Below are 25,787 nucleotides of genomic sequence, written 5' to 3' on the forward strand. Positions count from 1 at the left end.
TACAAGACCTAGCAAACTGTCCTGGCTTTTTAAAATGTGGCAACATGATGGAACAGCAAGAACATTGGCCCTGGAATCAGAAACGCCTCTGTACAAATGCACCTCCTCCAGCCATTCTTGGCTGTGTGGCCCTGGGCAAGTCTCCTCACCTTTCTAAACCTTGTTTCCTTATCTACATAATAGGGCTGCTAAAACCTGTGTCAACAACTTCACCAAATTTCTTCAAGGATCAAATGAGGTCATTTATGTAAAATGCTTTATAAATTTTGAAGCACTACATAAATATCAGATATTGTTATGCATAATATTAAAGCTCTAACTAACTGTTTCCTAAACTTAACTAAATATCTTAATGAAATACTTCTGACTTATATACAAAATTGAAAAGCCATTGCTAGCACATCAAGAAACCACAGAAACTTAAAGAAGCCTTAGGCCACTAAGTTTCATAAAGTACCATCTGCACAAGACAGGTAAGTATGGAGTAATGAATAGAAAGCTGATCTATGAATCAGGAAGACCTGGGTTCAAGTCTTGCTTCTTACACAAGCTGGTTGTATAGGTCACTTAATCTCTTAATGGCTCAAGCAACTCTTTCAGATTGCAGGTTGAAGAAATGCATTGATAAGAGTTGCTCCTACCAAGTGTTCCCAGAACACCAATGAACTCACAGGTCTAGATTCTATACCCCAAGCTGGAAAAAAAAAAAATTGAACAATGAAGTTTTGAAGCAAAAGTGTAAAACTGAGATGAAGCCCATATCAAGTAGTAATTTAACAATCTTTCCATATCTGAAAGGCTACTGTAGACTGAACTTTTTAATTATATCCTACCTTTTGTCAACTTTTTCCTTGGCATCATCTCTCTTGGAAGTCTTCTCCAATCTGGGGCGAGGAGAGAGAGAAAGACAGATATAGGAATGTTACCAATGACTCTGATTGGAGAGACGTAGCCTCTGGGTTCAATGTATAATCCTGACCAATATTTTCTCTGGCAGAGATGCAAGAGGGTCAAGGGCTCTGTTCAGATAACTGTAGACTATACTATAAATTAATTCAAAACATTAAGTCTCAGGATAACCACACTGCTGCTGAAGGACAATAAGGAATTGACAGTTCTCTACATTATCCTAGCAAAATTCCAGATAGTTGAGAGAAAAGTAAACTATTTCAGTCAAAAAGGGAGCTTCTGTCTTCAGTCACCCTTATAACTACTGCTATTTTCCATGTTCCTTTAACTGTGTAGACATGGTACCAAGCATGAAAATGAAGCATCATTAAAACAACACATCCAAAAACACTGCCAACCCACAAAGAAAGCTCATTAAATTTGTGGCAGAAAATATTTAAATCTCAAGTTCACATGGCATTCCTTAGCTAATGGTTTCTACATTGAATATATTTACATTTAGCAGAAAAAATGTTTCACAGAAAATCAAGCTAAAGTATAAAGAGATAATGGTTTACGACTAGCGAGAGATGAAGCAGAAAAAAAAAAAATAAGAGACATTTGGGACTGTTTCCATGGGAACTTATGTCCTCATCAACAATAAGTGCTGACTGACCGAATATGTGCACACTATAATACATAAAAGAGGTAAAGCTCTCTTAAGCCCCTTTTGAAAGGTCAGGTGCATGAAAACACTGAAAATATTGATTAAAACATGAGATGGGCAGTACAGAGAAAACAGCCCCAGCTTGAGAGAAAAGAGACCTGGGTACTGGCCCTGGTATTTCCACTAATTCAATTAGCCACCATGGTCTCAATTTCCTCATCTGTTTGTAAAATGTGAGAGGTGAATTAGATTAGAGGTTCCTAACCTGGGGTCGGTGGGGAAAAAAGAACCAACCTTTTTTAAAGATTTGAAAAATAATATTTCTCTTCTAATCTTATGTGTTTTATTTTTAGACATTTAAAAACATTACTCTGAGAAAGGGTCCATCTGCTTCACCAGACTCCTAAGGGGGTCCATGACACACAAAAAAAGTTTAAGAACCTTTGGGTTAGATGATCTTCAAAAGTTTCATTCAGCTCTAATTCTATATCAAAGGTAAAACTTGTGGCTCTTGTGATTATGAAGCAACTGAAGCAGATTCTTTTAGAAAAGGTACCCAAACAAAAATAAATTAGGTATGCTAAAGGAAACAAAGATAAACTGTTGAGACTAGTGTAGGAAAAATAACAACATATCTTAAAACTAGAGTTTTCAGAGTATAAATTCTCTCAAAAAGAGGGGCAAACCATTATTGATTTTACAATAGTGTTAAAAGTGTACGTGAAATAGGAAAGTGGTATTAACGTGGAAACACAATGCTTTTGAGACTGTGATAGTCCCTACAAAAAGAAATGTCTTTTGCTGACAACTGTAAATTAGTTGTTACAGCTTGTCCCTGTTTTCCAGTTCTTCTGTATTTCAAAATGTGAAAGAGCCTCTTTTCATGCCAGCTCTTCGACTTAGAATATTCACATATCAGGTCATGACAAGGCAGGGACCAAGGCCCATCTCTAGTGTTTAGCAAAAGGTTCTGCACATATTAGGCACACAATAACTTTTTCTTGAATTGAACTACTGAAGCCCTAACAGCATATTACTAACTCTGGTTATAAAAGAGAAGACTTAGAATTTTGAGTTTGAGAAGAATGCTCTTATCTCTAAGGCCCAAAGATAACAGAGAGATGCTAATGTTATTTTTCTGTATTTCTCAATAAATAGAAAATCTGTTCTATGTAAAAGGAGACAAGAAACACTTAAAATAACTTTTAGCTACATATCTTATATTTACCTGGTATCCATTCCAAATCATCTTCTTTGTAATTTTTCAGATATCTTTTACTATATCTTTCAATTTCTAGAAACAAGATAGAAAATATCCATTAGCACAAGACAATTTAATAAGAATAATGCATTTCACAAGCCTGACTTCAGTTCAAATTTATTTTAATTAATAATTAGGCACTGAATATCCCCTTTCATTTCACAGATTTTTTTTCTAGTATATTAAGTACATATTTCTAAGTGTACACAGAAGGAAAGGGTTTTATTCCTGGCTCTGCCATAATATTAAAAATTTAAAAAATTTAGAGTTCAAAGGAACTTCAGAGATCCTCTAATTTTACACATTGTAAAACTGAAGCCCAGAGAATATACATTACCTGCTCAGGGTCAAAAATGTGATTAATGTTAGAACCAAGAACAGAACCCACAGATCTAGATTTCCAAATTCAGGAGTCTTTTCTCTATTTTATGCTTCCACGTTTCTAAATTAACTTATTTAAATTAGCAAAAATGAATTTTCTCTTCTTTCTACCTACCTTCAATGTTGAAAAAGAAAAAAAAAACAAACCCTTTTTAACAAATACACATAGTCAAACAAAATAATTTCCAACACTGAATATGTGCAAAAAATATGTCTCATTCTATACCCTCAGTAATTCTGCACCCTCTCTCTGTCAAGAAGTAGGAAGCATGCTTCATCATCAGTTCTCTGGAATTATGATTGGTAGTTCCACTGGATCAGAATTCTTAAGTTTTTAATGTTGTTTGTTTTTACAGTGTTGTTGTTACTGTATAAATTGTCTTCCTGGTTCTGCTCATTTCACTGCATTGATTCATATAAGTCTTCCCAGGGTTTCTCTGATATTGTCCTTTACACAATTTTTTTTTTAATAGTACAAGAGTATTCCATTACATTTATATATCATAATTTGTTCAGTTATTCTCCAGTGGATAGGCACCTCCCTTAGTTACCATGTATACATATGGGTTTTTTCCTCCTTTCTTGTTCTTTTTTTTTTTTAATATAGATTACTATTTTATTCTATTTCCATTCAATCAACACTTAGTAGGTACCTAATAGGTAAAGGCCCTAGGCTGAGCGCCAGAGATACAAAGATGAATAAAACTATGCCCCACCTTCAAGAAGCTTGACTCTTAGTAGCAAACCTGGGTTTCTCTCTTTCTTTCATTTCTTTTGGATATGAACCCAGTAGTGTTATCCTTGGGTTAATCCAATATATATCCAATATAGTAATTTTTGGGGCATAGTTACTAATTGCTTTCTCAAATGGCTATCTAATTCATAACTCCACTAAGAGTGCATTAATGTGCCTGCTTTTCTGTAGCTCCTCCAGTAGTTGTCATTTTCCTTCTTTATCAACTTTGCCAATCTGATGGGTAAGAGGTAGAACCTCAGAATTGCTTTAATTTACATTTCTCAAATGCCTAGTGATTTGGAATTTTTTCACATATGGCTGTTGATAGTTTAGATTTCTACTTTCCAAAACTGCCCGTTCATATCCCTTGAACATTTGGCAATTGAGGAATGACTCTTATTCTTACCACTTTGAGATATTTATCAGCAAAACTTACCATAAAGGTTTCCCCCTCCCCCAAGATTCCATGTATTCTGTCACTGTTCCATACAGCCTGTCTTGAATTGTTTATAAAGTTTAATTAACACAGCCAACTTTTTGTCATAAATTGAGCTTCATTTCCAAAGAATTTATTAATCAAATTATCACTGCACCTTTCTTTAGATAGATGAAAAGCCAACAATAACTCTAATAAGGATCTGTTTGGAATTTTCACTGATCCAGATGAAGTAAGATCCAGAAAATCAGAACAGAGGAAAACATGAAAATATGTTGCAAAAAACCAGGAATACCAAGACCTGGTGAGACAAATAGCCTCTTTGAGACTCCAGAGTCATCCATACTCCTGGAATCCCCTTGCTTCAGAAACCCTGAGTATCCTCAATTTCTCCCTCAATCACCCAATATCCACTCAATTCCAGAGTTCTGTCAATGTGATTTCAGCAAAATCTGTAGAATTCATCTCTTCCTTTCCAAATCCATGGATACTACCCTAGTTCAGGCCCCCATTACAATCTCTCACACACACCATGGTAAAAAACTAGCTTCCTGGTCTCCAATTTCTTCCTTTTTCCCATCCATTGTACACATCATGGGCATTAGGTCCCAGACCCTACTGCAGAAACCCTGGCTCTGTGGGATTAAAGAGCAATGACCTTGTGATTTTAGGGGATTGTTTATCCGGATCTCAGGAGTCACCCCCTACCCCAATGACAAAATACTTCTTCCTTAGTCAAACTTAAAGAGCTTGAGGGCTAAAGGAAACAAAACCTCTAACAAACCTTTATCATCTCTCACTCCCTTTAAATATGGGCATATCTTGGCCTGGGAAAGAGCTGCCCCAGAAGACCCCAGCCTCTCTATTAGAAAGGGCTAGAAGCAAGTTTAAGTAGGCAAACCTCAGCTCTTTGGGAGCAATCCTAGCCACTGCCCCCCATATAGCCTGCATCACCTATCCTTTCTGATATCCTCCTTCTGTCCATAGCCTTCCCACACTACCTACAATTCTCATCTCAAATATAAACTCACTGGTACAGCAGCTACAGAGATTTATTCTTGCTTGAGTTCCTTTACCTACTTAACCAGACCAAGTTCTCACCTACCCCTTTGCTCCAATTATCTAGCTTTATCACCTGCCTTCTAGACCACATATTTACTTCCACCTATCAGGCCATTCTAAGTCTCTGACACAGATGATGAATCCTTATAATTCTCAGCTTCATCTCCTATTTACATGACCAAACTCTATATGGGGCAGCTAATTCTGACTATTCACTCTTGGGGCCTGTAACTCTAAAGGTACACCCAGGTGTCCTGAAAAGCTACTTTGTCTCCCTGATCTTGTTCTTTCTCCAATTATCCCACGTGGCTGCCAGAGTAATTCAATTATTTAGGACCATGGTTAATACATTTGAATTAAATGGTGTACAGAGCACTGTGCTTAACATGGTGGAAGATACAAAGTTTAGAGAAAATGAAATCTCTCAAGGTGTTTACAGTATAGTAGGAAGATAAGAGAGATCACCATTTCACACAGATTTCAGCATATGCGTATTAGAGAGGTACAGAACAAGACTAATTGAGGTCTAAAAGGAAATGCAATATTAGACAAGTGAGTTAGGACTTTCTCTTGGTGGCACCTGATCTGGGGAGGAATTAAGCAATGAAGGTAAAGGAGAATATTCCAGGCATAAGGAACAGGAGCAGAGGCATGGAAGGTGGTAAACCACTAGGGATGGTCAAGGGCAAGGGAGGCAGCAAGTAGTTCACTTTGGCTGAATCAAAGAGTGCATGGAAGGGGATAAAATGAAAATTAGACAGAAAAGATAAGGCAGTACTACATTGTGGCAGGCCTTGAATGTCAAACATACCTCCATTGTTTTGCTCATGTTGATTCCTCCCCATGGAATACATTTCTTTCATAACAGCCTCATTCTTAGCATCTGTTTTTGGTTTTGTTTTTTTTTTTGGTGAGGCAATTTGGGTTAAATGACTTGCCCAGAGTCACACAGCTAATAAGTGTTATGTGTCTGAGACTGGATTTGAACTCAGGTCCTCCTGACTCCAGGGCCACTTCACTGCCCCTAATTCTAAGCTTCTTGAAGTCACGGATCACACCTCATGGATCTCTGTAGCCTCCTCATAGAATCATTTTCTAATGGTGTTTTAATATTGTACTCAAAATTAGCTGAAAACATGAGAGCAACATAAAAGTGGAGCCATGTTTTATTTTGTTTTGAACTGCAAACATTTATTAGGAATCAAGCCATGATAATGAACTTCAAACAGCTATGCTTTAAAAAATTAAACATGCTGGCTATGTTTCCCATGATTATGAAGTACATGTAACATTAAGATGTATTACTTTCTTTCATTCCTTTCTTTCATTCCTTAGCTTTTCTAAGCCTTTCTGATGGAAGAAAAAGAAAAGCAAATGCATTTTTAATACTAATGGAATAGGTTATCTCTATGTGCCTTCATCATCATGTTTTAATGATGGTATGTTTGAAAATACAAGGATGATATTGATTCATCTAACTACTACAATGAAAGAAAAAACTAAGATCAATACACTATGACTAAACTAGCTGTTCAGCAGAAGCCTTTAGGTATTGATGAAGACACTCATAGCTCCCCTTTAATTATCACTGGAAGAATAAAGTGTTCATCACAGTCAATAAGCACAAACGATGGTCAATTGAAGGTCTGCAGAAACCAAAGAGTTTGTTTCTGTGGTCTTAAATGCAAGTTATAGTTCATACATTCAAATAGTTACTGAATGCCTATTTTCAAGCAAGGCTTTGACAGTGCTAGGCGCTGAGAGGGACATAAGAATAAGACAGAATTCCCAACCATGGAGAAGCTTCAAGCCTGATAGAAGACATAGACCTCAAATAAGCTTCATGGACACACCAAAAAGAAATACATTTACCTAACAAGAAGAAACAAAATTCCTGCAGTAATGGATAGAAATAATTATACTATAACCATTCAAGTTTCAACCTACAAGTTACAAAAACCTGAAAGATGTTTTATTGCAAAAGCAATCAGCAGTTCTCACAAGAAGATGTGCTAAACTAAAAAAAGGAAAAGAAAAAAAAGAAAAATAAGTTATAAACTAACAAAAATGATCTTTTTCTGAATTTTTTGTATCAAGTACAGGATAAAAAAATTTCATCAATGTTCAAGTGATAGTTACCCAAGATAGGGATCCTTCAATTTTCCCTAGTAAAGATCATTGATGTACTTGTAGAATTATGTCTGTACCCATAAAGACTCCATTTTAAAATGATAAATGTAAATGGAATTTATAATTAATCATAAGTCTGGCACTCAATGTTCACAGCCAGTGGTAACAACAAATCTCAAGCAGTTATTAAGGAAGAGAGGAATGAAGACAGATACAACAGGACAGACTTGGAATAGGAAGACAGGATAGATGGAAAGGGGAAAGGAGAGAAAGAGAAAGAATAGAGAAGAGGACAGAAGTTAAAGGAGAGGGAAGAGGAATGGCCTCTGTTTCATTTAGATGAGGCAAGTTCCAGGACTACACAAGATATGTTTCTACCTGTCTCAGAAACAAGAGGTTTAGGAAATTGAGAGCGGGACAAATATGTCCCTCATTTCCTCTTTTCTGGGAAAAGTGGGAGGTAGTTCACCAAACCTCGTAGACATCTCTTCTTATGAGACTATTTCTCACTTCTGTGGGAGATGGTCTGGTAGAAGAAAGATGACATGTGTAGACTACACAGTTCTATGATCAGAAATAGCAGGAGTGCGAGTAAACTAAGTGGTTGTAAACTCACAGTGGAGAACCTAAAAGGTCTAAGGAAAAGCAGCAACCTATGCTGATCTAAGCAGCCAGTGCAAGTGTGGCATGGACTCAATTATCCCAGGTCTCTGGGGTCTCTAGAATTCTGTTCTGAGATACTGTAGAAGGCCATGAAGACCAAGCATTCAGAATCTGAGTTCCAGGGGGGAACTTAATCCTGGGAAATGACATCAATGCAGGCGCACAAGTTATTCATGACAAGACCAAGGAGCACCTACTAAAAAAGCAGCAGACAGCAGACCTGGCACAAAGCTCCACTCCAAATTAGAGAAATGAGCAAACTAAAGAAAACACTGATCAGGATTTAAAAAAAAAAATCACTGCAGATCTAGAGATCCATCCACCTTCCCCCCAAAGAAGGAGGTAGTAATTACATAAAAAGTCCAATCAGAAAATCAAAGGAAAACATAGATTTTCCATAAGAAATAGCTAGAAGAAATGAAGTAATAAAATGGAATAAAAGCTCTGGAGGAGAGAACTGGAATGGGAATAAATAGCTTAGAAGAGGAAGTGGCAAACTTTACCCAAGTAATGAACTCCCTGAAAACTAGACATCAATCAATCAAAAAGAAATCAATGAGTTCACGAGATGGTAGGAAAGAATCCTTGAGTCATATCCTGAGAGAAAAGCAAAAGTCCCAGGAATGTCATAGCAAAAATCTAGAACTCCAGTTTCAAAGAAAAAATATTATAGAAAGCATCCAAAAAGTAGTTCAAATAACAAGGAATCACAGACGGGATAACACAAAACCTGGCAGCTTCTAGGGAAGGAAAGGAGAAAGGAATACATTTTTATACAATATCTACTATATGCCAGGTACTATACTAAGCACTTTACAAATATTATCCCATTTGGCCTTTATAAAAACCCTATAATGTAGGTTCTATTATTATCTCCAGTATATATTTGAGGAAACTGAGGCAAAAAGAGGTTAAATGACTTGCCTAAGGTTATACAGCTATTAAGTGTCCGAGGCTGTTTTTGAAATCAGTTCTTCCTGATTCCAGGCCAGGCATTCAATCTACTGTGCTACTTAGCTGCCTCAGGTTCTACTAAAAATAAGGAGAGATTTTGGAATGCTATGCTTCAAAGATGAAAAATATAGGCATACAATCAACAGTAAGTTATTCTGCAAAGCTGAGTATAATCCTATAAGGAGAAAAATGAATTTTTTATGGAATAGAGGTCATTCAAACCTTTGCGATGAAAAGACTAGAACTGAATAAGAATTCTAAAAGACAAACACAAGAGCCTACACTCTAGAGAAATCTAGAAAAATACATTTGTTTGAGCAACTGGAAGGGGCAGCATGGTGATTTATGTTAATAGTCTAATGGGTGAGAAGAAACAACTATGCATTTAGAATCTTAATGTTTTAAAAGGGTATTGGGACAATTAAACAAGAAAAACAGAGGTCCTGGGAGTGTATTCCTTCTTTTCCTAGGGTTTGAAGAGGGGAAAGAGAAGGGAGGGGTAAAAGGAATACCCTGGTGTGGAAAGAAGGAAGAAAGGGATGAGACTTGCTGTTTTGCATAAATGGAATGAATGAACAATGTATACAAAAACCTGGAGAAAAGGATGGAAAGAGTCGGTTTCAAATGAACATTACTCTTCATCTGAAACAGGCAAGGGAGGGTTGAACACAAACATACTCACATTCATAGAGTCTGGTGCAGAAATATACTAAACTCAAAAGGTAAACAACAAAAGTTGGGAAGAAGGTTAAGAGGGAGGATAGTACTAAGGAGGGCATTTGTTGTTGTTCAGTTGTGTCTAAATCTTCATGATCCCATTTGGAGTTTTCTTAGCAAAGATACTGGAGTGGTTTGCCATTTCCTTCTGCAGCTCACTTTACAGACAAGGAAAATGAGGCAAACACGGTTATAGTGACTTGCCCAGGGTCACACAGCTAGTAAGTGTCTGAGGCCAGATTTGAACTCCAGTATTCCATGACTCTAGGCCTGGCACTCCATCCACTGCACCACCCAGCTGCCCCTCTGAGGAAGGAATAGCAGGGAAAACAAACAAACAAACGAACAAAACAAACAACTTCCTAGTATTAAAGGGGGTGCTGGATTAAAAGGGGAACAAAAAAAAGAAAAGAACTCATACCTTAGAGGGGAGTGCTCATCAGTTCTGCAATGACTGAAGAAACTATGACATGTGAATGAAACAGAATATTAGTGTGCTGTAAGAAATTACTGAAGAGATGAATGCTGAGAATCCCAAATAGTATTTACTATGAAACAGTGAAGTCCACAGAACTGGGAGAACAGTTTATACAAGGACAACAACACTGTTTAGAAATATAAATCTGAAAGACACAAGAACTCTGATCAATTCAATGACCAATTCCAGAGGAGCTATGACAAAGCAGGTTACCCACAACTCCTGATGGAGAGGTGATGGATTCAAGGTGAAGAAAGAGATAATATATTCTTGAACATGGCCCTGTCTGGATTAGTTTTGCTTGGCTATGAGTATTAGTTAGAAGGGTATTCTTTTCCTTTCTTTTTTTTTATTTAATTGGGGGAATGTGGATGGGAAGAAGGTGGGTAATTAGCAAGAGTGATACAAAAAACAAAACAAAACAAAAAACCAAGAGGATCACTGAAAATTTTTTAAAAGGCACAGAAAAGAATAAAAGGAGGTTCAGAGGGAGACGGAGAGAAGTAGGACCATTTTGACAATAACATGTAGAATTTACCATATAATTTTTAAAAAGCAGTATGAAATTGAGATTCATGGCTTATACATAATCCTTTTTCATCCTGCTGTGTATATGGAAATGTTCTTTTTCCATAAAAAAAAGTATTGGTTTTTGTTTTTTGTTTTTTTAAAGATAAGATAGGGAAGGGAATCACGGAGGTCACTTGGAGAAGATCACATTAGTAAAGTAGATCATAGGTTGAATTTAGGGAGAAATTTGGTGAAATTTGGGAGAAACTTAGGAAAATTTAACTACCACTTTCAGGTTCTGATACTACTCCAGATTCTATTTCTGGCATGAAAAAAGAACTGGGCCTCCCCTTCCATATCTATAAAATGAAGGAGTAGTACTAGATGTTCTCTGACATCCTTTCCAATGCTATATCTATCATCTTCCAATCCTATCATAATTAAGGAAGATATAAAAAGATGCAGGAGAATCAAGTAGGATTAGGCATTTGACCCTGAAGAAGAAAACACAAGAAAAAGAAGGACACAGTTAACAAAACCAGGTAAGTAAGAAAAGTTCATTGAAAGTAAAGCAAGACTGATAAAGTGTATTGGTGGGTAGACAAATTGGTGAAATAGCTTGGGGGTAAAAATGAGGCTAAAGGGGAAGGAAATATGGCTGTGGAGTTGGTGAAACTAAGGAAAGGCAATTGAACGGGACTATCAAATCATTAAGAGGTGATTATTGGCTATAAGAGTTTTAACCAGGCACTTAGAGTTGTGATATCAACATCCACAAATAGCTGTGTTTTTTAAAAGATGAAAATCTCAACCATTATGGAAATCAGAGAAAACTTTACAATGACTTATATCAAGGGAGCTGTATTCTGCCACAGCTGACTGTCCTCTGTCTTCTAAATGTAGGCCAATCATCTTCCTTCCTAGAGAAAGTTAAATGTATTTGAAGAATGTTTCACCATAAATCAGATTATTAGAGAGAATGAAGTGTTTCTGAATGAATTCAATGGGGGAAAAAAAGGTATCCAAGGTAGGGAGGAGGAGATTTGATCATTGTCGGAATACTGCAAAGCTGAAGTACTCTCTAAAGAGAAAGGAATCGGAAGAAGACAGCTGTACAAAAATTGGAGCTAAAAAAAGATTTGGGACTCTTCTGAAGAGGAGGGAGCTAAATGGTCTAAGAAGAAAGAATCTACTTGTCCTTCAAATAATGATACAGTAGAACCAAAGAAGCATCAGGTAAAATATCTAGTAAGGGCCAGAGGAAGAAGAGAACAATAGTCACCAGTGATTCTCTGCTCATGGACACCGAAGCAACGATTTGTCAACCAAACAAGAGTGAGATTGATTGCCTTCCCAGGGCATGTATCCAAGCAATTACAGAGAATGACCAGATTTATAAAAATGGATGACAACTACCCACTACTGGTGATTCATACTGGCACAAATGACATTGCCAGAAGGAACCTACAAAGTCCTGCCAATAATTATAAAATCTTGGTAGGGGGGGAAAAAAACCCCAAAAACGGAAGACCACAGGAACGCAAGATATATTTTTCTCATTGTTGCCCACTGAAGAAAGGGATACAAAACAGGAAAAACTAATTTGGAAAGTGAACAACTGGCTAAGAAAGTGGTAGCTGAGACTGGAATTTGGAGTTCCAGACCATAGCTTAAAATTCAGAGATAACAGATTCCTGGCCTTGGATTCAGTATACCTAACAAAGGATAATAAGAATGTTCTAGGTGTCCTTACAAATTCAATTCAATTCAATAAAAATTTATTAAGTACTTACTATGTGCCAGGCACTCTGCTAACTGCTGGGAATACAAATAAGAAAAAGAAAATGAGTCTCTGCCCTCAAAGAGATTACAATCTAATGGACGAAGACAAATCAAAAAAGGATGATCTGCCAGGTAGTACCCAGCACAGCAGCATGTTTCCTGGAGTCAAAACCAAGCAGAGCTGCTGATGGAAAATGCTTTTGAACTAGTTTATTGTTCCACCCTCCATTCTTTCAATCAGAGGGAAGAGGCAACTGAGGGAGCTGAGAAAGTGTTGAGCATCAAAAACTGAGTCAACCCGCCCAATGATGAGATTTCAGGTGATCAGCTCACCCTGGAGGAGGAATGATGTTCCACAGGAGTCAAAACCAAATAGAGTCACTGATGGAAAAGGAAGAATTTAATCAAAAGGGCTTTAAACCTAAAATGGACAAGGAGACAGAAGGAAAAGGCTGCCTCTGAAAATCCCTCAAATTATCCCAAATCCCAAATTATCTCCCAAATTATCCCACATCCCAAAATAATCCTCCAAACCTCCCAAAAAATCTACAAAAAAGGATCAGAATACCTATTAAAATATCTAGAAGTTCTTGAACAAAATCCAAGAAAGAAGCAAGAGTAAAACCCATGGCCTATGCACACATTAGCAAAAAGAACTATGGGTCTAGATGCAAGGAGATAAATTTGACCTCAGAGATATTAATGAGACTTTATAGATTAAAGCTTATGACAGAGACTATAGGCCCTGAAAGGACACAGTCAAACTATTCAAAATAAAAAGATAAGATAAAGATGGAGAGGTAGCATTGCATATTAAGAAAATATGCTTATATGAGGAAATCCAGGAACTAGATGGAGGAAGCATGATGGAAATTATTTCAGTGAAAGTCAAGAGAAGAAAAAAATAAATTTTATCACTGAAGTATGCTACAGTTTGGGCAGCCAGGTGGCACAGTGGATAGAGTGCCATGCCTAGAGTCAGGAAGACCTGAATTAAAATCTAGCCTCAGGCACTTACTACCTGTGTCATCTTGGACAAGTCACTTAACCCTGTTTACCTCAGTTTCCTTATCTGTAAAATGAGCTGGAGAAGGAAATGGCAAACCACTCCAGTATCTTTGCCAAGAAAACCCCAAATAGGATCACTTCAGTCAGTCACAACTGAAATGACTCAACAACATTCTATAGACCACTTGGAGAGAAAGCTGAAATAGATGAGGAGTTTGGCAACTGGATCCCAAGCCTGGCACAAAAGAATGATATAGTAGTAATAGGAGACTTTATGGAAGAAACAAAAAAGAGGAAATACTATGTTGGATCTGATTCTCACTAACCAGATGGAACTTGGTGCTGGGGTGAGAATGATGTGAACCTTGGGAAGAAGTGGCCATTCCCTCCTAGAGTTTATGAGTGAAAGGAAATGTGGCAACAATCTGAAAAAATAATTTTAAAAGCTTCAGAGGAAAGAAGTAGGATCCCATGGATTAAGATGTCACAAGGGAAGAATTCATCCCAGGAGGATAAGAGATGCTCAAGACACAAAGGGAAACAATTCCAAAAACGAGAAGGAAATAAGTGTTTTTTTTAAGATCACTATGGATACACAAGAAACTGACCAACCAACTTAGATTTTAAAAGGACTATACAAAAGATTGAAGCAAGGGCACATAAAAGAGGATGAATGTAAAAGTGTGGTGGAATAGTGTCTGAAATTATAAAGCTCAAAATGAGCTAAAGTTGGTAATTAAAAAGTGGTATTTAAAATAGCTATAGTGGAGGGAAAAAAAGAATAAACAGACTCTGTTTGGGAAGGATGGGGCTACAGAAGCAGAGCTGCTCGACTGTTAGTTTGCTTTTTTTGTCTACCAAGAGAATGGCCTTGAGAGTGGAAATCACAGAATAAAATAAAAAGGAACTGAAACACAAAATGAATAAGGAGTGAGAGAGTACCTACAATGCCCTTGATGATTTCAAGTCATTTGGCCCAGATGAACTCAAGCAATGAAAGAACCAGATGATGTGACTGATGAGAATTCCAAAACTAAATAAAGGTACCCCAATATAGGGAAAGGGAAAATAACCTGGACTTCGAAAACAAGAAGAAAACAGAGTCTACAAACTATAAGCCCTGAGCTTGACTAGTCTGAGAAAAGTCATTAAAAAGATAGTGTCTAAAATCTAAAAAAAGAAAGTAGTGATGACAAAGAACCAATATGGCTTCACTGAGATCAAATCACTAAACTAGTCAATGAAGAGAAGGCTGAGTATATATTTTCCTTGATTTTTGCCAAGCTTTTGATAAAGTAGAGGCATTGTGTCCCAGTAGGTAGAGAGCTGGCCTTGGGGCCAAACAGACCTCTGTTTAAGTCCTGCCTCCAACAAATCGATCTAGTGATCCCTGACAAGTCACTCAATCTCTCAGTGCCCTTAGCAACTCTCTCTCTTAAACTGTAAATTGCAGAAAAGGTGCCACTGACTTACAGTAAAGGGAGTCTCATCACCTGGGAATTCCCAATAGCAGTGGAATCACAGGTCTAGTGCCTATCCTTTTAATAAAGTATCTCTTAATATTTTTGTGGAGAAGGTAGAATAATCACATAATTAGCTATATCTAGAATAGGTTAAATGGTCAGACTTAAAGAAGAATTTTTAATGAATTGTCAATGTGGCAAGAAATCTCCAGTGAAGTTCCTCCACAGATCTGTTCTTTGCCCTATGCTAGTTAACATTTTTATAAATGACCTGGATAAAAGAATAGATAGCACGCTTATCAAACTAGCAGAAGACACAAAGTTTGTAAAGATAACTAACACAATGGATGACAGAGGTGGGATACAAAAGAATCTTGACAGACCAAAAAACTGGCTAAATCTAATAAGATGAAATTCAACAGGAATAAATGTAAAGTCTTACACGTACATACAAGAAAAAAAAATCAACTTCACAAGTATAAGAGAGTAAGGTACAGTTAGACCATAGATTGTCTGAAAAAGATCTGGAGTTTTAGGCGAACTACAATTTTAATACGAGGTGGCAACACAATGTACAACCAAAAAGTTAATGTGATCCTTGATGCTAATAATGGACAAAACTCTAGGAATAGGGATATGATGGTCCCACTGTACTCTGCCCACATCAGACCTCGCCTGCAGTGAACCCAACTCCGGGTGCCATGGTTGAAGGAGGATACTGACAAACAGGAGGGTTTTCAGAAATGAGCACCTAGAGGGGCAGCTAGCTGGCACAGCAGATAGAGCACTGGCCCTGAAGTCAGGAGGACCTGAGTTCAAATCTGGCCTCAGACCAAACACTTCACGCTTACTAGCTGTGTGACCCTGGGCAAGTCACAACCCCAATTGCCTAAAAAACAAAACAAAACAGAAAAGAACACCTAGGATAGTGAAGGGCCTCGAGTTCATGTCATATGAAAACCAGCTGAAGGAACAGGGCTTGTATAACTTGGAGAAGAGAAGACTCTGGGGGAATATGATAGCTACCTTCAAGTATCTGAAGGACCACCACGCACATGGAGGAGGAATCCAATTATTCTATTTGTTGCCAGAGCAAAGAACCAGGAACAATGGATAGGAGCTGAAAAAAATGCATATTCAGGCTTGATATCAGGAGGAAAAAAATCTTATTAATTAGAGCTGTTCAGGAGAGGCATAAGCAGTCTCAAGAGGTGGGAGTCTTTAAGAAAAGGTCAGATGACCACTTGTCCCTGGGAATTGGGAATTCCTTTTGCAGATGGCTGACAAAGACACCTCCAACTATCAAATTCTATGATTCTGTAAGTTTTGCCTTTCCTGGAGTTAGGAGCTGTTACACTGTGAACATGGAGATCAATTAGTATCTCGCTGGACCCCTGGATCTACAAAGTTAACCACTAAGAAGATCAATAAATAAGACGTTTAATTTTGTTTTCTATAAAATAAACACATTTTAAAACAAACCAGAATTTTGTAATTGAAACACACAGGTATGCATTATTATCTCCAGTGTTATATCTTCTTAAAGCTATCTAGCTTGTATTGGTGGCCTTGCATATAACTGTTATCCTCCCTTCTAGGCCAACAAACCAAAACTACACAACAGTATATATGAGAAGATATCTCAAGATGACTCTTCTGCAGTGGATCAGGGCTCCTACGTAACTGGTATTTTTTAACATTCTGAGGACTTTTTGACATAGGAGGATTATGGAATCAATTAAAATGTGTCAAGGCAGCACTTACATATAACTATGTGAAAAACGCTATTCATGGAAACTACAAAAATGGAGTCCTTATACCCAAAGAAATTACTAAAAAGCTAACAGTCCTATGAATATACATGTAAAGAGCATTAACTGATGTTGACGATGCTTTTCATAAATAAAGATAATCCTGATTTGTTATAAGTAAGCTATGTACTTTGAATGATTTCAATTCAACAAATATTTACTCATTATATCATTTCCCCTGGCTCAGTCACAACCTCTCTGGGTCTTAGCTTCCTCATCTGTAAAAGAAAATGATTTCCAAAATCCTTTATAGTTCCAACATGCTATGATGGTAAGCTGCTTTCATCAAATATTTCATCTTACTGAAGCAACAGAGCAATCGGGGCAGCGTGGAAAATGCTATTCTAGTGACCTGCACTATTGAAAATTTAAACACCACCTATCCAGGTAAATCAAAGCAAGAGAAAAGTAAGCTTAAGTGGTGCAGTGGATAGAGCACCGGCTCTGGAGTCAAGAGGACCTGAGTTCAAATCTGGCTTCAGACACATAACACTCACTAGCTGTGTAACTCTGGGCAAGTCATTTAACCCCAGTTGCCTCACCACTACCCCACCCCCCAAAAAAAAGTAAGCTTAAAAAACCAGCCAACATTATCTCCTTTGGAGATACAGAAAAAATGTGCTATTTCTGTATAACTGACATTTAAATTCTATGCAATGTGCATTAATTGAGCACCATCTTTGTACTTTAGCACTGTTATATCAGTAAACACAGAAAAATCATCACAAACTCACACACACACACCTTGTTTTTCTTCCTCTGTGTCCATAAAATAAGGTGTTCTTTTCATGGTTGCTCTGAACTCCTGTTTTAGGGCCAACATGTATTCTTCTGCTTCTCCAGCTTTCAGAGGTACTGGCTTATAATCTGTGTCCTATATCATTAAAGAGGGAGGGAGCAAAAGTATTTTTTTAAAAGAACATATACATACATACATACATACATACATACATATATAGATATAGAGAGAGAGAGAGTCATTTTTTATTCCATTAAGTTTTCTTTTCATTTCAACAGAGGCAACTAGGTGGCACATTGGACAGAACTCTGGCCCTAGAGCCAGAAGACCTGATTTCAAATCCAGCCTCAGATACTTACTAATTGTGTGGCCCTGGGCAAGTCATTTAACCTCTGCCTGCCTCAGTTTCCTCATCTGTAAAATGGGGATAATAATAGCACCTGTCTTCCAGGGTTGTTGTGAGGATCAAATAAGATAACATAAGATGCTGTGCAAAACATAAATCTTCATATAGATGTTAGCTATTATTAAGCTTTGGGCATGTTCATTAAATTGATGGGAGAAGTAATTCATTTGGACCCCTACTCTATTCTATGCATTATTAATCAGTTTGCTATGATTCCACAGGGGTAGTGATTATAAGTTCTGTATATTAGGCCCCAGAACTGTAAACTACAGATAGTAAGTTCACTTGCTTAATCATAGGAAGCTAACTAGAGGCCCTCCACCCTTGTTTTTCCTTGTTACGGTGACCAAGCCCAGCATGGCCAAGCTGACTCAATTACATGGAAAGTCCCTCAACTTATTTTTGTACCTCCAGACCATTCTCTCTCCAATATGAGCAGGTAGGCTATCTGATGACCACTTAGTCAGCGGTAATGCCCCATGCTTCGTCCCATCTGAGACCCCTACCCCCACCCCCCATTAACAGAGCATTTCAAGCTGATGCCTCATTTTTTGACCTGCAAAGCAAGATCTATCAACCAAAGAGATTCTGTACTTTGTATAGCCTCTTTAGAATGTTCAGGTATCAAATCTGGTATCAAGCCTTATAAAAATAAGGCCCCAGAAGAAGGGGGTTTCTCAGATCATGAGGAAGATCTGAGGTCCACTTCATTAGAGGGGACCATGGACCCTTTAATAAAGTCCCATTGGCTCAGAGCGCTGCCTCAATCTCTTTTATTGTAGGTTGGACAATTATAATCTCAACATTGTGATACCATGCTAACTTGCAAAAGAAAATAGATTAGATAACTAGTTAAACTAGTATATTTAGGAAGAAAAATAAAATTTTATACATACAAGATAGACAGGGTATATAAGTAAAAGTACAGCTCTCCTCCCCCCTGCCCCCCCCAAAAAACATGCTTGTCATATATAATAATTTGAATGTAACTTAACAAGCAGGACTATGAAATTGATATGATTTGGAGATATATTATATTAGCAAAGAGTAAAACATGTAGAAGTGATGAAGGATACAATCCTTATGATACATTTCAGCACTATTTGGACCCTTAATTGAATCCTCTACCTAATTTTCCCCACATTTAAAACTAATGCATTTTAAGAAAGGCAGTGTGGCACAGTGGAAGGAGGAATAGGCCTCGTAGTCAGGAAGACTTGGGTTTGTCCTCTGCCACCTTCTAACTTGTTGCCACAGACAAGTCAACTAAACTCCTAGAGTCCCGGCGAACTCTCAAGACTATAAATTATAGACACGTTGCTCATTTGCACTGGTGGAGGTAGTTTCTATACCAGTAATTCCCCAAGTAATGAAATCATATTTCTAGATCAAAAGAAGGCTGTCTAGAAACTGAAATCGGTTGAAAGAGAACAAATGAACTAATTCAACAAAATTAAGAAGGCTAAACTAGAATCTCTTCTATTATTACTTGGGCTCTTAACCTGGGGATCCACGAACTTAAAAAAAAATTGCTAAGTACATTTCAAATATAAGTGATTCCCTTTGTAATCCTATGCATTTGATTTTACGGTAAAGAACTCCTGCATAAAGAGAAAGGAAATAATCAGTATTAATAATTTATCTATGAATATTGAACCTTAAGATGGTCTGAAATCTGATCCAAAAGAGTAGAATGGCATGCTGGGATACTTACAGGATATAGTGGTGGAGGTTTCAATACCACATCAGGTAACTTTTCACCTCTAGCAAAACCAATAGCCTCAATGTTAAAGGTAAAAGAAGCACGTCCTCGTCCTTTGTTTCCAGCCATTAGAATTCTTACACTATGGAAAACAGACAGCCAAATCCCAAGGGACAGTATGTTAGGAATAAAAAATAAAATGACACCCTTTAATTTGAATTTGAATCATATTCCCCTTATTCAATTATAAACGTGTCACTTCAGTCAGGGACTATCTCTTCAAAAAAGATTTATTGAAGCACCTACCTTGTTCAAGTCACTAAGTTAGACATTAGAGGTTACAAAAAAAAAAAGAAAGAAAGAAAGACCTTACTGCCCTAAAGTAGTTTGCATGCTTTAGGGGGAGGAGAAGGGGGGGAAGGAGAGAGAGGTGAACAGATATGAAAATCAGGTCTGCTAACCATGAAAACAACATATATAATGACTACAACACTGTAAGTGGAAAAAAAAAAAACTCCAACAAAACACACACACACACACACAAAACAACAACAAAAGAAGCTGAACACTTGATAATTAAAATGACAACTTGGTCCCGGAGAGGAGTTAAGAAAATTTGCCTCCCTCTCTTGTAGAGGTGGGGTACTATGAGTGTAGGATTTTTTTTAGTAGAATAGAAAAAAAGAGGACTGCCCACTAAATTGCAAATCTCTTATGTATAACTTGCTTTTTCCTTTTAAATATATAATAAAGTTATCATGTAAATATTTCCCTCCCCCAATCTAGAGATGGCTACCATTAGACACAAATATGTCTATGTATGTAAAAACCTTGTATGTATACTTATCAATTCTTTTTCAGGATGCAGATAGCATCTTCCTTCACAGGTCCTTTGTAGTTAGTTTGGGTATCTATAATAGTCAAAATGACTTGGTTGCTCCAAGTTGTTCTTAAAACAACATTGCTGTTACTGTATACAATGTTCTCTTGGTTTTGCTCATTTTGCTCTTCATTATTTCATGGAAGTCTATCCGTGTTTTTCTAAGATCATTGAGCTCATAATTTCTTGTATCAGAGTAGTATTCCATCACAATCATATACCACAACTTGTTCAGCCATTCCCCAATTGACAAGCATCTCCACAATTTCTGGTTCTTTGCCACCACAAAGAGAACTGCTATATTTTAGAAAATATAAGTTCTTTTCCTTTCTCCCTAATCATACTGGGACACAGACTTACTGGGTCAAAGGGTATAGATAGTTTAATAACTCTTTGGGCATAATTCCAGATTGCTCTCCAAAATGGTTGAATCACTTCACAGTTCCACCAACAGTGAATTATTATCCCAATTTTTCCACATTCCCTCCAATATTTGTCACTTTCCCCCCTATCATTTTAGTCAATCTGATATATGTAAAATATATTTCAAAGTTGTTTTAATTTGCATTTCTCTAATCAATAATGATGTAGAGCATTTTTCACATGACCATAAATTGTTTTGATTTCTTTATCAAAAAACTGCCTGTTCGTATCCTTTGACTATTTATCAATTGGGGAATGACGTGTATTCTTACAGATTTTATAAAATTCTTTATATATTAGAGAAATGAGACCTTTATCTGAGAAACTGTCTACAAAATTTTCCCCCAAATTTCTGCTTTCCTTCTGATCTTGGCTATACTGGCTTTATTTGTACAAAACCTTTTCTAATTTAATGTAATCAAAATTATGCACTTTATATCCCCCAATACTCTATCTCTTGTTTATTCATAAATTGTTCACCTATCCATAAGTTTGATAAGTATTATGTTCCATGTTCTTCAAATTTTCTTGCATTTTATATCTAGGTGTTGCATACATTTTGACCTAATCTTGGTAAATGGTGTAAGATACTGGTCTATGCGCAATTTCTACCGAATTGCTTTCCAGCTTTCCTAACAATTTTCACCAAATAATGAATAATTATGCCAAAAACTGTACATTTGTCAAACACAAAGTTATCATAGTTATTTGCTGCTATAAATTGTATATCTACTCTGTTTCACTAATCTACCTTCCTACTCCTTAGCCAGTCCTACAAAGTTTCGATAATTACTGCCTTATAATATAGTTTTAGATTTGGTGCTGGTAAACTTCCTGTCTTTACAATTTTTTCATTAGTTCTTTTGATATTCTTGACCTGTTGTTCTTCCAGATGAATTGTTAATTTTTTTTTGTAATTTAATCGAGACAGCATTGAATATATAGAATAATTTAGGTAAAATTGTAATTTTTACTATATCGGCCCTGCCTACCCATGAACAATTAATATTTCTCCAATTATTTAAATCTGATTTTATTTGTATAAAAAGTTTTTATAATTTGGATCATATTGTTCCTAGGTTTGTTTCAGCAGATGTACTCCCAGGTATTTTATACTGCCTACAATTATTTTAAATGGGGTATCTCTTACTATTTCTTCCTGCAGGATTTTATTGGTGATATATAGGAATGATGATGATTTATGTGAGTTTACTTTATATCCTGCCACTTTGCTAACATTATTGTTTCAACTAACTTTTTAGTTGAATCTTTAGGATTTTCCAAGTATATCATCATATTGTCTGCAAAAAGAGAGTTTTATTACCTCATTGCTCATTCTGATGCCTTCCATTTAATTTTCTTCTCTTATTGCTATTGCTCGGATTTCCAATAGAATATTGGAACAGTGGGTGACAGTGGGCATCCTTGTTCATACCAGTTCTTACTGGGAAGGCTTCTAGCTTATCCCCATCACAAGTAATACTTGCTGATGGTTTTAGGCAAACGCTTCTTATCAATTTAAGAAAAAAAATCAATTTATATCTATACTTCTTTTAATAGACATAAGTGTTGTACTTTACCAAAATCTTTTTCTGCAGCTATTGATATAATGGTATAATTGTTACTTTTATTATTGATACAATCAATTAATAGTTTTCCTTATGTTAAATCATCCCTACGTTCCCCTGTTCACAATGTACAAGCTGTTGTAATCTCCTAGCCAGAATTTTATCTACGATTTTTACATTTATATTCATTAATGAAATTGGTCTATAATTTTCTTGCTGATTTTCACTCTTCCTGGTCAATATCATACATGTTTCTCTTTGCCTATTATTCCAGATAATTAATTTAATGCTGGAATTAGTTGGTCTTTAAATGTTTGATAAAAAGTTATTTGTAAATCCATCTAGTCCTGATGCTTCTTTCTTAGGAAGCTCACTTATGGCATGTTCAATTTCTTTTTCTAAAATAGGTCTATTTAGATATTCTATTTCCTCTTCTGCTAATCTAGGCAGTTCATATTTTTGTACATATTCTTCCATTTCACTTAGATTGTTGAGTTTATTAGCATATGATTGGGCAAAATAACTCCTTATAATTGTTTTGATTTCATCTTTGTTAGTGGTATATTCATCCTTTTCATTTTTAATACTTATGATTTGGTTTTCTCTTTTTAAAAATCATATTAACCAATGATTTATCTATTTTATTGTTTTTTTCTCACAAAACTAACTCCTAGTTATATTAATTCAATGGTTTTCTTATATTCAATTTTATTAATCTCACCTTTAATTTTTAGGATTTCCAATTTAGTGTTTAATTGGATTTTCTTTTTTTAGTTTTTTTTTAATTGCATACCCAATTAATTGGTCTGCTCTTTCTCTATTTTATTGATGTAAGCATTTAAAGATACGAATTTTCCTTTGATTACTGCTTTTGCTTTAACCTCTTAGTGGACAGTAGTAGCATCAAAGCTCTTCAGTTTTAAAGCTTCACTGATTGGATGACCACTTTAAATTTAGTAGTCATACTTCTTCAGGGATCTCATAACTCCCATGGTATCAAATTCAACATCCTTCTATCCTGAAATCACTGGTTTATGTTGTTCAACACAGAATCAGTTGGAATTTTCTTTTCTGTTCATATGAACTACATGAAGAAACAAATATTCATTTGGATATTTCACATGATGTTTATTAGAGTTGGAAAACACTTTATTTTAATAATATTAATAATAATTCCATCTAACTTTTTAAAAAATTATTAAGCCTTACTTTTTAGACTCTAGGGATGCAAATACTAAAATTAAAAAAAAAACCCAACCCATTATCAATGACCTTACATTCTACTAGGCAAACCCCTCATGTGCCTACATCCCAATATTCTTATAGTTTTCCTTTGCTTGTTTTTTTAAAAACATAACTCAAAATTAGCTAATTATGTTAATTATCTTTCATTTAAAAATTTTCTCCTTCTGCCAGCTCAGACATTCTGTGATTCTCTACCTTTTTAGTACAAAACTAAAAGGCAGAAGAGATTAATGTTCAAATGGCATCCCCCCAATGGTTTTTTAATTGCTAAGTCAATGAAATATATACTGGGTCTGTCAAGGCAAGTTTTTGAAGTACTGGGAACATGCTAAGGAACATGGCAGACCAAACAATTTTCTTAATCCCCATTGACTCTCAAAAAAAAATACAAAAAATAAATTATACGCCAACATTATAATAATTAAAGTTGAATCTGTAGGGGGAAAAAAAGAAATAAAGATGCCTTCAGGAATTTACATACAAGAAAACTAATCTTTAAAGGCCTTCCTTCTCCTCTTTGTAAGGCACAAGGCTCCTGGTACTGAGGTACAAATCAACTGGAAAGCCTGGCCCTGGGGACTATACTGAGATCCCCCCTCACATCATTTCATCTCACACTTTATCATACTGTTCTCCTCCCCTTGCCCCAATTAAGGCTGTAGAGGCTGGGCAGTTCCTGATTAGGGTCAACCAATGAAAGAAAGTACAAAAATGGAGGGAGGATCTGGGGCAAGGAAGCAACATGAGTGGGTAGCATTAAGTCTGAGGGCAGAGACTCAAATCATTATACACTCAATCCCCAGTGTGGGAGGAGGCTGAAATAGCTTTTTAGCCTGGCCCCACTGTACCTATAGGCAAAGAGGGAGGAGTCACAAATTAAGTCACAGGAATTGGGGGGGGAGGGGAAGAGAAAGTACAGGCAAATAAAACAACAGAGAAGATAATAAAACTAAAAGGAAAAGTACTAAACAGATGACAAAGTTCTTTTAATAAATATTACAAAACAAAGGAAAGTGAATTAAAGCCTAATGAGACACAGAATCCTGTGGAATCGCAAGATTCCAAAACGAAATTCCAGAATGGGTCAAAAGATAAAGAGAGGGATTTAAGGCATTCCTGGAAAGAAAAAAAAAAGTGAATATAACATTAGATTTGCAAGTATCTCAAACAACAAGTAAATACAATTACCAAGGAAAGAAAAAAGTAATAAAATAAATTCCACTGCATTTAGAGGTTTGGGTCTTTTTTTTTTTTTAAGAAAAAGATTAACCTAGAAAATAAAAAAAAAAATTAAGGGGAATCATGAAGAGATAAAAAGCACATAGGGAATAAAGTAGAATTTAAAGAAATAGGCGCCATGAAGGTATAGGAGCACAAGCTCTAAATCCCATAATCCCACTACTGGTGATGTATTTTGTGGGACAAAATGACAGAATGGAAGAGGTGCATATTGGAAAGGAGGAGGACAGAGGGGAATGGGGAATATGCCGTTAAAGTCCATGAGGACTTCTATAGTCTCCCAGCAAAAAGCTGGGCTACACGAGAATGGGAGAGAGGTGGCAGAAAGGAGGACTCGAAACTAGGAAGTAAAAGGGAGGGATCTTAACCCAATGGAGAAAGAGAAAAGGGTCTAACAAAAGAACACTAACTATGGGGGAAGAAGAGATATGCCAGTGATGGGAAATGGTGACTTTATGATGGGTTTAACCTAGGGGAAGTTAGTACACGGAAGATCACCTTCTCTAAGACTACATTGGACAATATCATGTGCCAAGAAGAAGGAAATTTGAGTGCTAGGGGCAGCTGGCTTCTTAAAGGAGTAGGGCATGGATTAAAGAGTGAGATGGCTTAACAAATGAGAAAATGGTAACTGGAAG

General features: G+C 36.4%; 1 protein-coding gene across 3 annotated transcripts in view; it reads right to left on the reverse strand.

Moving 5' to 3' along the window:
- Positions 1-25,787, reverse strand: part of POLR3G (RNA polymerase III subunit G) — a 66,134-nt gene that overhangs the window by 24,240 nt on the left and 16,107 nt on the right. For all 3 annotated transcript variants that reach the window (XM_027864264.1, XM_027864266.1, XM_027864265.1), the window contains exons 2-5: positions 19,807-19,936; positions 17,692-17,821; positions 2,784-2,849; positions 834-884 (exon numbers count right to left, since the gene is read on the reverse strand). In XM_027864264.1, coding sequence (XP_027720065.1) covers positions 834-884; positions 2,784-2,849; positions 17,692-17,821; positions 19,807-19,936 — 377 coding nt within the window. The remainder of the gene's footprint in view (positions 1-833; positions 885-2,783; positions 2,850-17,691; positions 17,822-19,806; positions 19,937-25,787) is intronic.

This window comes from Vombatus ursinus, unplaced genomic scaffold (assembly GCF_900497805.2).
Source record: "Vombatus ursinus unplaced genomic scaffold, bare-nosed wombat genome assembly UNPS02014774.1, whole genome shotgun sequence".
Taxonomy (NCBI): Eukaryota; Metazoa; Chordata; class Mammalia; order Diprotodontia; family Vombatidae; genus Vombatus; species Vombatus ursinus.